Here is a 13,747-nt window from a genome sequence, read left to right as displayed (position 1 = left end):
CACCTTCTCGATCCCCTCAACTGCCTGACTCTCAGTCACACTATCCTGTCGCTGACCAAATCAGATGATGCTAACTTAAGGGGTGTGTGAATGTCTTCTGGAACAAAGTGTCCAGGTAACTTTTCCCCCACCCTGATGTGTCGCAATGCCTGCATCTTGGCCTCCAGCTCATCAATTCTGAGCTGAAGCTCTTCAAGCTGCAGACATTTTCTACAGATGTGGTTGCCATGGATTGCATCGAGCTCCCAAATGCTGCAGCTATGACACATCACCTGCCCTGCCATCTTTATTGTGTCAATTAACTTTTTCTTCATTAATTTACAGTTCCCTCTTCATGGAACACCTTCACTCACCAAACTGCCTGCTTCAGACTCTGCACTCAAACAACACTCAGAGACCCCTGTATTTATATTCTCTATGAAAAGCAATGATGAGTCAGCTCTGCTATAGCTCAGGAGCCAGTTCAAGCTAGTTACCTAATTAATTAGTTACAGCTACTCTCAGAGAGCTTGTATATCCCTGGTTAGGACTGGAAGAAACTTAACTTACCTCTTAACTTAACAGTAATTTGTAGTTAATTGCTAAATGTAAACAAAAACTCAGCTTTAGAGAGCAATTAATCCTTAGTTCTGGATAATATTCCCCTTAATCGATAGCAACAAAAGCAGCTTACCTGTCATTTATTCATTTGTAAGATTTTGCTGTGTAAACTTGGCAGTCACATTTGCCTACAAAACACCAGCCAGATTTTGAAAATGATTATATTTGAAGTGCTTTTGGGTCTTCTGGGTAAGATACTATACAAATGTAAGTCATTGATGTATAAAACAAATAACTTATGGTATGAAGAAATAAAAGAGGAAACACATACCAGAAATCAAACAAACTGTCAGAAATGTACAGAATGTTCAATCAGCATTCAGGTGTGCGCTTGTGTGTATTTTTGTTGAACAAATGAGGCAATTTCATTTTTTTTCTCATCTCATGCCACTTGATATATGTCGCGCACAAAAATTGGTGGGTGGTGTAGCACAGTTGATGTGCATTTTGATTTGCAAAGTCTTTAAATGCTGTGCAAAGGGCTGTTAAATAAGGTTTGGCCTGGAATCATAAAATGGTTAGAGGTTATATAGAAGGAGATCATTCAGCCCATTATATTTGTGCTGATTCTCTGCGAGAGAAATTTAGCTAGTCCCATTCCCATGCCTTTTCGTTGTAGGCCTGGAAATTTTTTCAGATAATTTTCTAATTCCCTTTTGAAAGCCATGACTGAATCTGCCTCCATCACAAACTCAGGCAGTGCATTCCAGGTCCCAAACACGCACCATGTAAAAAAGGTCTTCCTCATATTACCTCTGGTTCGTTTGTCATCACTTCAAATTGACATCCTCTGATTTTTGGCCCTCCCACCAATGGGAAAATTTCTCCCAACTACTCTGTCCAGACCCCTCATGATTTTGAACACCTCAACTGAATCTCTGGGATTGACAGTCAAATTTTGAGCTGCATTGCAAATTGGTTGCATTTATGTAAAAGTGAAATATTATTGTAGTACTCCCTATGCGGTCCAGTTGCAGGAATCTTTGTTAGAACTTTAGTCTTCATCTTTATCAATAATTTTTGTGATGGCATCGAGAAGTATAATCCTTAAAATTACCAATGGCACAAGTAAATAGGGAACTACATCTCAGATAATATAAACAAACTTAGGCTGATATTGGAGGAATGGCCATGCATAGGCAGATGTCCTTCAAAAAGGCAATGTGATGCAGCTGTGTTCTGTTAGATAGTGCACATATATACCATACAGTTATCTACTTGCAGATCTAGGGCAGGAGGGGACCTGGGTGATATTGGTTAGTGTGTTAGATAGATCTATAGCTTTGCCAGTTAGAAGTATACTTGCTCTGCAGAATGCATGTTCTAGTCACATTTAGGATATTGTGGCCTGTTATAGTTTCCCTAACTCCCTAATTTGATGACTGATCTTGCGGCTCCAAATAAAGTCCTAAGGACTACCACAATGATACCTGTTCTTCCCCAGGTAATGGGAGCTGTTTTACAATGGAGAAACAAACTTTGATGGGAAATGATTGAGGTCTTTGAAATATATGACGGAAATAGTCTCTGCTTAGGTGAAATTTTGAAAGGAGATGGGACAAATTTCTGCAACTGAAAGACATTTAAGGCTTCTCTCTTTATGGGGTAACCTTCCTCTAGCCCTACAAGCACCCAGTTCTCAGTTCCTCTGTCTCTGGCCTTTTGTACAATTCTCACTCCTCTTGTCCCATCAATGCCTATCAGCTGTTTAGAACCTATGCTCTGGAAATTTGAGCTTGAGGAATTCCTGTGCTTGCATAATACAGTAAGATCACCTTGGGTAACACGTGTAAAGCAAAATGACTCTGGATGTATTGGCCCTTGTTAACATTGAACTTCTGGCATAATTACTAGCTAAATAAGGGCCATTCTAGTAATTCCATCACTGCTGGGCTACCCCTAGCCATGTTTCATTTCACCATGTCTGTAAAGCAGTTACATTTACCAGTTAATACTATTTGAATTTGTTTTGTGAACATTGTTTTCAGCAGATCCACTTGGTTATCAGGAGTTGGAGTACCCCTGTAGGGCCAATCTCTACTCCCTCAATTGGTACTATTTATTTTTGTCACTCTTTGAATAATGACAATGCCTCCCAGTGATTCCCTCATACTCTGCTGGGATTATTTGCTTATGGTCAGGAAGTCACTTATGATTAGCATAAGCCAATTCTTTTTGATCTATTACAAAAACAGAATTACCTGGAAAAACTCAGCAGGTCTGGCAGCATCGGCGGAGAAGAAAAGAGTTGAAGTTTCGAGTCCTCATGACCCTTCAACAGAACTGAGTGAATCTTAGGAAAGGGATGAAATATAAGCTGGTTTAAGGGGGCGGGGTGGGGAGGGGGGTGACGGGAGAGAGAGAAGTGGGGGGGTTGGTGTGCTTGTAGGGACAAGCAAGCAGTGATAGGAGCAGATAATCAAAAGATGTCACAGACAAAAGAACACAGAGGCGTTGAAGATGGTGATATTATCTAAACGAATGTGCTGAATGAACAGCACCTCATCTTCCAACTCGGCACTTTACAGCCTTCTGGACTGAATATTGAATTCAACAACTTTAGATCTTGAACTCCCTCCTCCATCCCCACCCCCTTTCTGTTTCTTCCCCCTTCCTTTTGTTTTTCCAATAATTTATATAGATTTTTCTTTTCCCACCTATTTCCATTATTTAAGATCTTTAATGCCCTGCTAGCCTTTCCACCCCATCCCCGCTAGAGCTTTACCTTGAGCGCCCTACCATCCATTCTTAATTAGCACATTCGTTTAGATAATATCACCACCTTCAACACCTCTGTGTTCTTTTGCCTGACATCTTTTGATTATCTGCTCCTATCACTGCTTGCTTGTCCCTACAACCACACCACCCCCCCCACTTCTCTCTCCCCCCCACCTCTCCTTAAACCAGCTTATATTTCACTCCTTTCCTAAGATTCACCTAGTTCTGTTGAAGGGCCATGAGGACTCGAAACGTCAACTCTTTTCTTCTCCGCTGATGCTGCCAGACCTGCTGAGTTTTTCCAGGTAATTCTGTTTTTGTTTTGGATTTCCAGCATCCGCAGTTTTTTGTTTTTATCTTTTTGATCTATTGTTCAATTCCTGGGAACAAGTTGATAACATCTGGATAAATTAGGGGTGTGGTCAAGCACACAATCTTGAGACCTAAAGAAGATTGAATAAGTTCCTATGGTGTGTAAATTTTGAAGAAGGTCAAAAACTCTACTTATTTTTAAACACTGTGGGCACAATTTTCTGTTTGGCATGCAGGGGCAGGCCTCACACACTGACACGGGGTGATGTCGGGTGTGCGTCTCGACGTCACTGCGCGTAATTCCGACCTTTCGTTCGGTGGGCGTGCACCCGAGTCAGCTGTGCGCCCGCCAAACTGTCAAAGGTCTGCTAAGGCCATTAATGAAGTAATGACAGATAATGACATAATGACATAATAAATGGACAGAGCTGCCCGTCCAACCTTAAGTTTGGTGGGCGGTGAAGAGCCCAGGCGGCCTTCGCATTTTTCATGAAACCTCATCCACCGGCGGGGTGACGTTGCATGAAGGGTTTATTAAATTAATAAATATTTTTCAAGCATTTGATAAACATGTCCCAGTTCATGTGACATTGTCACATGAGGAATATGTGTAAATGATTTTTAACTTTTTTATATTTTCAAGTTTCAAATTGAACTTAATCTCCCTGTGGCAGCTCCGTGCATCAGGGAGATTTCTGTGTTCTTTCGCAAGCATGCACGAAAGAGCACAGGCCCCAACTCTCCCTCCTCCCCCCACCCACACAGGTAGTGCTGAGTGCTACCGGGAGCGCCTTAATTGGCCCGTCCACGTAAAATGGCAGTGTGCCGTTGATCACGGGCGGCGATTGGCTCTGCGCCCCCTCCCGCCCGACGGGGGGAAAATTCTCCTCTATGTACCCTTCAAAATCATGTTGGACATGTATTGTGAAGGTTCATTTTGCATATTTATTATCTTGAGACCGTCTGCTGCCTCTAAAAGAATTGATGTATGATCATATTGAGACCTAATGCAGAGTAGAGGGATAATGGAAAGGCTATTCTTCCAATTAGAATTAAAGATTTATTAGTTTTTTAGATGTTGAATCATATTTAAAGAATTATTTCATACCAGGTTAAGAACATAAATAGGAGTAGGCCATACTCCATCAAGCTTGCTCCTTTATTCAATAAGAATGGAATGGAATATTTATAAATATGGTTTAAATTCCATTTCAGAATACAAATTTTAAACCAACTTTAATTCTGAAACATAATGGTTCTGTTATTTTTCTAACAATCTATAACCAATTATAAAAATTTAAACAATTCAACAGCACTGTTCCTGTAAAATTAATCAAGAAATACTACCAACATTTTTGGAAAACCAATAAAATAAAATTGGTTACAATAGGAATACAGGAAATAAATTCAGTAGATATGTCAAAATGTGTCTGAATTCAAATAAAAAGTTAAAGTGACAATTCAGTAAACTTAAACATTTGGCTAGGTTTTATGTTTAATTTGTGACTATGTGCCACCAATAGTGCCTACATCAGACAAATGATACAAAACACTTTCCAATCAGAAGCCTTATTTTATGACACTCATTACCAATAGAAAGTTTTGGTTAGAAAGTTTGCAGCTGCACTTAACCAAGTTCCATTAGTGTTTCCCTTTGCACCAGTTTGTGAAATAGCTTTATTATGCTCTATTTCTGGGCTTTCATCTTCAGGGAGATAATCAGGCAAATTCAAATTTTGTTCTACTTTTGCAGTACCAGTGTTTAGAGGAACCACAACCTATAAAACAAAGTATACAATTAAATATTTACTTAACATTAAACCTGATTTTTCAATATTAAGCTTTAATAAACTACTGATCTACGTATCACAGGCAAATGATCAGTTATACAATTTTCATTAAGCATCACACTGACTTATACGTTTTGGCTGGTCTTCCATATTCAGTTAATGTTGGATAAGGAGGCTAGTTACATAAAACTCAAGTGTAGAAGTTCATATGGTAACTAGCACCTTCCCAAGCTTATGCAGCAGTTAGTGATGTGACATGCAAATATCTTGAAAGGTACCCCAAGACAAATTGTTTTCTAATATATATTAATCTTACCTCTTCTCCACTCTCATTTTTCACAACTTGATGAGCTTGTAGTATTTTTGTAGTGGCAATAGCTGAAACGAGGGACTAATGTTAAATAAAAACATTAGAAATAATTCAGTTTAGTTGTGGTTAAAAACAATTTCAGCTTCATTTGGGAGCTTCAAATGAAAATGATTTGCTTGAAATGTAAGACAAACTGTTCACAAGGATATTTAATCAAAAACAATGGCCTAAACTTCTGATCAGAGTTGGAACCAGTGCCTGGCACTGATCAGACAGAAAATTACCCACTTATCTGCAAACGTCAAGGAGGCTCTGACTTCCAATCCACGATGCAGAGTAGGAATCCTCGCCGAGAACAGTGAAGAGAATCAGCACAGAAGCCATGCCCCCTTTTTATGACACTAGCTGTGGTAAGGTAAGTTTAAATGTCCAGTGTGAATGTTAGTGAATGGGTGAGGCAAGTGGGTAGGGTGGATGAGGTAAGTGGGGTCAGTGGGTGAAGGCAGGCAAGTGGGTAGGGTGGCAGGTGGATGAGGTGGGTCAAGGGCTCGTCAGATTGGGTCAGGTGGAGTTGTGGGGGCATCAGTTGTATAGTTTCCCTGGAATTAGACTAAGATTTTTTTGGTTAACACTTCCTGGGTAACTATTCAGGTAAGTAAGTTGGAATTGTCCAAAATCTTCAACTCCAACTCAGAGTTGCAAACCTGTTTGGAAGATCGCAGGGATCAGGGAATTGCCCATCTGGAGCTCAAACTTCCCAGACAATTCCCATGGAGTCAACGCACTGGGAATTCTGGGGGACGCCAAAGTGCATCCTGGGGCATATATATGTCTGGTCTCCGACGATCTGGAATTTTTGGGCCAATATTTTTCACGACAAACAGTATGTCATTATCACAAACCTGTTGTGTTAGTTCATGGGCAGTGTTGTTCATAAGGCCACAATATTTTATTTTAAAAAAAACTAAAAGTTGTGCTCAAGCAACACAGCAATGTCTTGTTGGTGTTGAGCACCTTATTGATTTGGAATGTAGGCCAAAGAATGCAGGACTGCTCCAGTTACATAATTCCAATGCAAAGCAAATTGCCTCCACCTGCCGCCTGTCCTAAGAACCATAGAACCATAGAAAAGTTACAGCACAGATGGAAGCCATTCAGCCCATCTTGTCCATGCCAGCCTGAGGACACCCAGGTGCCCTTTCTAATCCCATCTTCCTGCACCCGGCCCATAGACCTGCAGCTTACAGCACTGCAGATCCAGGTACTTTTTAAAAGAGTTTAAAGTTTCTGCCTCTACCACCAACTTGGGCAGCGAATTCCAGATACCCACTACCCTCTGCGTAAAAATTATCTTCCTCATGTCACCCCTACACCTTCTGCCACTTATCTTAAATCTATGTCCCCTGGTTCTAGAATTCTCCACCAAGGGAAACAATTTTATCCTGTCCAGTCTATCTATTCCCCTTATAATTTTGTATTTTGTACACCTCAAGTCACCTCTCAGCTTCTTTGTTCCAAGGAAAATAACCCCAACCTATCCAAAACAAAAACAGAATTACCTGGAAAAACTCAGCAGGTCTGGCAGCATCGGCGGAGAAGAAAAGAGTTGACGTTTCGAGTCCTCATGACCCTTTGACAGAACTTGAGTTCGAGTCCAAGAAGGAGTTGAAATATAAGCTGGTTTATGGTGTGTGTGTGTGGGGGGCGGAGAGATAGAGAGAGAGAGACGTGGGGGGGTTGTGGTTGTAGGGACAAACAAGCAGTGATAGAAGCAGATCATCAAAAGATGTCAACGACAATAGTACAATAGAACACATAGGTGTTAAAGTTATAGTTGGTGATATTATCTAAACGAATGTGCTAATTAAGAATGGATGGTAGGGCACTCAAGGTATAGCTCTAGTGGGTTTTTTTTTTTATTTTTTTTTAAATAATGGAAATAGTTGGGAAAAGGAAAATCTTTATAATTTATTGGAAAAAAAAGGAAGGGGGAAACAGAAAGGGGGTGGGGATGGGGGAGGGAGCTCACGACCTAAAGTTGTTGAATTTAATATTCAGTCCGAAAGGCTGTAAAGTGCCTAGTCGGAAGATGAGGTGTTGTTCCTCCAGTTTGCGTTGGGCTTCACTGGAACAATGCAGCAAGCCAAGGACAGACATGTGGGCAAGAGAGCAGGGTGGAGTGTTAAAATGGCAAGCGACAGGGAGGTTTGGGTCATTCTTGCAGACAGACCGCAGGTGTTCTGCAAAGCCGTCGCCCAGTTTACGTTTGATCTCTCCAATGTAGAGGAGACCACATTGGGAGCAACGAATGCAGTAGACTAAGTTGGGGGAAATGCAAGTGAAATGCTGCTTCACTTGAAAGGAGTGTTTGGGTCCTTGGACGGTGAGGAGAGAGGAAGTGAAGGGGCAGGTGTTGCATCTTTTGCATGGGCATGGGGTGGTGCCATAGGAGGGGGTTGAGGAGTAGAGGGTGATGGAGGAGTGGACCAGGGTGTCCCGGAGGGAGCAATCCCTACGGAATGCCGATAAGGGGGGTGAAGGGAAGATGTGTTTGGTGGTGGCATCATGCTGGAGTTGACGGAAATGGCGGAGGAAGATCCTTTGAATGCGGAGGCTGGTGGGGTGATAAGTGAGGACAAGGGGGACTCTATCATGTTTCTGGGAGGCGTGAGGGCGGATGCGCGGGAGATGGGCCGGACACGGTTGAGGGCCCTGTCAACGACCGTGGGTGGAAAACCTCGGTTAAGGAAGAAGGAGGACATGTCAGAGGAACTGTTTTTGAAGGTAGCATCATCGGAACAGATGCGACGGAGGCGAAGGAACTGAGAGAATGGGATGGAGTCCTTACAGGAAGCGGGGTGTGAGGAGCTGTAGTCGAGATAGCTGTGGGAGTCGGTGGGTTTGTAATGGATATTGGTGGACAGTCTATCACCAGAGATTGAGACAGAGAGGTCAAGGAAGGGAAGGGAAGTGTCAGAGATGGACCACGTGAAAATGATGGAGGGGTGGAGATTGGAAGCAAAATTAATAAATTTTTCCAAGTCCTGACGAGAGCATGAAGCGGCACCGAAGTAATCATCGATGTACCGGAGAAAGAGTTGTGGAAGGGGGCCGGAGTAGGACTGCAACAAGGAATGTTCCACATACCCCATAAAGAGACAGGCATAGCTGGGGCCCATGCGGGTACCCATAGCCACACCTTTTATTTGGAGGAAGTGAGAGGAGTTGAAGGAGAAATTGTTCAGCGTGAGAACAAGTTCAGCCAGACGGAGGAGAGTAGTGGTGGATGGGGATTGTTCGGGCCTCTGTTCGAGGAAGAAGCTAAGGGCCCTCAGACCATCCTGGTGGGGGATGGAGGTGTAGAGGGATTGGACGTCCATGGTGAAGAGGAAGCGGCTGGGGCCAGGGAACTGGAAATTGTTGATGTGACCTAAGGTGTCAGAGGAATCACGGATGTAGGTGGGAAGGGACTGGACAAGGGGAGAGAGAAGGGAGTCAAGATAACGAGAAATGAGTTCTGTGGGGCAGGAGCAAGCTGAGACGATCGGTCTACCGGGGCAGTTCTGTTTGTCGATTTTGGGTAGGAGATAGAAGCGGGCCGTCCGAGGTTGGGCAACTATCAGGTTGGAAGCTGTGGGAGGGAGATCCCCAGAGGAGATGAGGTCAGTGACAGTCCTGGAAACAATGGCTTGATGTTCAGTGGTGGGGTCATGGTCCAGGGAGAGGTAGGAGGAAGTGTCTGCGAGTTGACGCTCAGCCTCCGCGAGGTAGAGGTCAGTGCGCCAGACGACAACAGCACCACCCTTGTCAGCGGGTTTGATGACAATGTCAGGGTTGGACCTGAGAGAATGGAGTGCAGTAAGTTCAGAGAGAGACAGGTTAGAATGGGTGAGAGGAGCAGAGAAATTGAGACGACTAATGTCGTGCCGACAGTTCTCAATGAAAAGATCGAGAGAAGGTAAGAATCCAGAGGGAGGGGTCCAGGTGGAGGGAGAATATTGGAGATGGGTAAAAGGATCTGTTGAACTGGGAGAGGACTCCTGCCCAAAGAAGTGAGTCCGGAGACGAAGACGGCGGAAGAAGAGTTCAGTATCATGCCGAGCCCGAAATTCATTGAGGTGAGGGTGTAAGGGTATGAAACTAAGTACTTTGCTGAGCACTGAACGTTCAGCATCGGAGAGGGGAAGGTCAGGGGGTATAGTGAGTACACGGCTGGGGTTGGGATTGGAAGAAAGGGTGGGGACGGAGGGACAGGCAGGGGTGGAGGGTCCTAGATGGGTGTTGGTGTCGATGAGTTCTTGGAGCTTGCGTTCCTTAGCACTTGAGAGAAAGAGAAAAAGTTTCTTGTTGAGGCGTCGGATGAGCCGAAGGATAAAATGAAACTGGGGGCACGCGCAGCTTTGAAAAAGGGTACGGCGGTGCTGCTGGAGGGAGAGGTCGAGTGTGTTCATATGGCGGCGCATGGCACTGAGTGTGGATTTCAGAATGTGATGGGAACAGCAGTCCGAGAAACGTTTTATGTCCCGGAGATACCTGTAATCCTGGGTGGGTTCGAAACATGAGGGGTGGAATTTCAGTTGAAATCCATGTGGGGTAAGTCGGAGACGGAGACAGTCACTGAGAAAGGAGATATGGCTGTGAAAGCGGGTTTTAGTAAACACCTTGTCAAACACCAGGAGGGAAATGGAAGGCAAGGAAGGTGAGCAAGGCAACAGAGAGATACGGAAATCTTGTCGCAGAAAGGAACAGAACTTCTTCAAGGAGGTAGGCATTTCTTGAAGAGCAGTGGCAGTCAATTAAACACAGAGATAAAAACAAAAAAACTGCGGATGCTGGAAACCCAAAACAAAAACAGAATTACCTGGAAAAACTCAGCAGGTCTGGCAGCATCGGCGGAGAAGAAAAGAGTTGACGTTTCGAGTCCTCATGACCCTTCGACAGAACTTGAGTTCGAGTCCAAGAAAGAGTTGAAATATAAGCTGGTTTAAGGTGTGTGTGTGGGGGGCGGAGAGATAGAGAGAGAGAGAGGTGGAGTGGGGGGGTGTGGTTGTAGGGACATGTCTGTCCTTGGCTTGCTGCATTGTTCCAGTGAAGCCCAATGCAAACTGGAGGAACAACACCTCATCTTCCGACTAGGCACTTTACAGCCTTCTGGACTGAATATTGAATTCAACAACTTTAGGTCGTGAGCTCCCTCCCCCATCCCCACCCCCTTTCTGTTTCCCCCTTCCTTTTTTTTCCAATAAATTATAAAGATTTTCCTTTTCCCACCTATTTCCATTATTTAAAAAAAAAATTAAAAAAAAACCCCACTAGAGCTATACCTTGAGTGCCCTACCATCCATTCTTAATTAGCACATTCATTTAGATAATATCACCAACTATAACTTTAACACCTATGTGTTCTATTGTACTATTGTCGTTCACATCTTTTGATGATCTGCTTCTATCACTGCTTGTTTGTCCCTACAACCACACCCCCCCCTCCACCTCTCTCTCTCTCTATCTCTCCGCCCCCCACACACACACCTTAAACCAGCTTATATTTCAACTCTTTCTTGGACTCGAACTCAAGTTCTGTCGAAGGGTCATGAGGACTCGAAACGTCAACTCTTTTCTTCTCCGCCGATGCTGCCAGACCTGCTGAGTTTTTCCAGGTACTTCTGTTTTTGTTTTGGATTTCCAGCATCCGCAGTTTTTTTGTTTTTACCAACCTATCCAATCTCTCCTCGTAACTACACTTTTCTAACCCTGGCAACATTCTTGTAAACCTCCTTTACGCTCTCTCCAGAGCTAATACGTCCTTCCTGTAATGTGGTGACCAGAACTGCAGTTGTGCCTCACCAGTGTTTTATACAATTCCAACATTATATCCTTACTTTTATATTCTATACCTCTGCCAATGAAGGAAAGCATTCCATATGCTTTCTTTACAACCTTGTCTACTTGAACTGCTGCCTTCAGGGACCTGTGTACTTGTATGCCAAGATCTCTCACTTCATCTACCTCTCTTAGTATATTCCCATTTATTTTGTAATCCCTGTAACTGTTTGACCTCCTTAAGTGTATGACCTCACACTTCTCTATGTTAAAATCTATCTGCCACTTTACCGCCCACTCCACCAACCCATCTATATCGTTTTGCAGATTATGGCTATCCTCTACACTATCCACTACTCGGCCAATCTTTGTGTCATCTGCAAATTTCTGAATCTTGCTCCCCATGTTCACGTCCAAATCATTAATATATAACACAAACAGTAAGGGTCCCAACAGCGAGCCCTGTGGAACACCACTTGAGACAACTTTCCATTCGCAAGGGCATCCATCGACCATTACCCTTTGTTTCCTGTTACAAAGCCGACCTTTTATCCAGTTTGCCACATTACCCGGAATCCTATGGGCTTTTACTTTCCTGACCAATCTGCCATCTGGGAGCTTGTCAAATGCCTTACTAAAATCCATGTACACAACATCCACTGCACTACCTACATCAACCCTTATTGTCACTTCCTCAAAGAATTCAATCAAATTTGTGAGGCAAGACCTTCCTTTAACAAATCCACGCTGACCATCCCTGACTAGTCCATGCCTTTCCACATGGCAGTTAATCCTATCTCTCAGGATTGATTCTACTAATTTGCTCACCACCGATATAAGACTAACTGGCCTATAATTGTTTGGCATTTCCTTTGATCCCTTTTTAAATAATGGACCTACGTTTGCATTTCTCCAGTCCTCCGGTACCTTCCCTGTATCTAGTGAAGATTGGAAAACCATCCTCAGAGCATCTGCTATCTCCTCCCTGACTTCCTTCAGCAGCCTCGGAAACAATCCATCTGGCCCTGGTGACTTAGCAACTTTTAAGGATTTCAACCCTTTGAATACTTCCTCTCTCTTTATGACTATCCCGTCCAATATCTCGCAGTGTTCCTCCTGGACTACTATATCTACATCCTCCCTTTCCTTCGTAAACAAGGAGACAAAATATTCATTAAAAACCCTTCCCCCAGCCTCTGTATCTACACACAAGTTTCCATCTTCATCTTTGATAGGTCCCACTTTTTCCTTAACTAACCTTTTAGCATTAATGTATTGGTAAAACATCTTTGGGTTAGCTTTAACTTTACTTGCTAATCTTTTTTCATGCCCTCTCTTTGATTTCCTTTTTTAATTCGTCCCTGCACTTCTTATATTCATCTAGGCTATCTGCAGTGTTTAGTTCTTTGTATCTATTGTACGCTTTCTTCTTCTGTTTGATCTTCCCCTGTATTCCTCTAGACAACCAGGGAGGTCTAGATTTGGTAGTACCACTCTTATTTTTGTAAGGGACATGTCTACTTTGTACAATTAGGGTCTCGCTTTTTTGTGCTTCCCACTGGTTTTCCACTGTTTTATCCTCCAGCAGTGCTGTCCAGTCCACCTCAGCCAAGTCCCTTCTCATTTCTGCAAAATTTGCTTTCCCCCAGTTTAAGACTTTTACTCCGGCTTTATCTCTGTCCTTTTCCACGGAAATGCTAAATCTGACTGAATTGTGATCACTGTCCCCGATATGGTCGCCAACTGTCACTTCACCCACTTGCCCTTCTTTGTTCCCCAAGACTAGGTCTAGAATTGCATCTCCTCTCGTTGGGTTTGTCACTAATTGGTTGAAAAATTTTTCCTGGACACACTGCATTAATTTTTCTCCCTCAGTGCCCCTTATATTGTTTGAATCCCAATTGATATTAGGGTAGCTGAAGTCTCCTACTATTATTGCTCTCTTATTCTTACAAGCAGAAATTTGCCCACATATTTGTTCCTCTATCTCCCTTGCACTATTTGGGGGTCTGTAGTATACTCCCAGTAGAGTGACTGCCCCTTTTTTATTTCTAAGCTCAATCCATAAAGCCTCGTTTGTTGACCCATTTAGTATATCATCCCTTCTCACAACTGGATTGATTCTTTAACCATTAGTGCTAGCCCCCTCCTTTTTTATCTCCTACTCTTTCGTGTCTGAAGATTCTATAACCAGGGA

At 43.2% G+C, this 13,747-nt stretch overlaps 1 protein-coding gene across 4 annotated transcripts in view; it reads right to left on the bottom strand.

Moving 5' to 3' along the window:
* Positions 1-4,952: 4,952 nt before the first annotated feature.
* The window catches only part of armc1l (armadillo repeat containing 1, like), a 69,369-nt gene continuing 60,574 nt past the window's right edge, over positions 4,953-13,747 (bottom strand). For all 4 annotated transcript variants that reach the window (XM_041187314.1, XM_041187315.1, XM_041187312.1 and 1 more), the window contains exons 6-7: positions 5,737-5,811; positions 4,953-5,408 (exon numbers count right to left, since the gene is read on the bottom strand). In XM_041187314.1, the coding sequence (XP_041043248.1) occupies positions 5,217-5,408; positions 5,737-5,811 (267 nt within the window). In that variant the 3' untranslated portion in view covers positions 4,953-5,216. The remainder of the gene's footprint in view (positions 5,409-5,736; positions 5,812-13,747) is intronic.

This window comes from Carcharodon carcharias, chromosome 5 (genome assembly GCF_017639515.1).
Source record: "Carcharodon carcharias isolate sCarCar2 chromosome 5, sCarCar2.pri, whole genome shotgun sequence".
Taxonomy (NCBI): domain Eukaryota; kingdom Metazoa; phylum Chordata; class Chondrichthyes; order Lamniformes; family Lamnidae; genus Carcharodon; species Carcharodon carcharias.
Note: the sequence above shows the minus strand (reverse complement) of the source record. Positions and strands in the feature narration are given on the sequence as shown.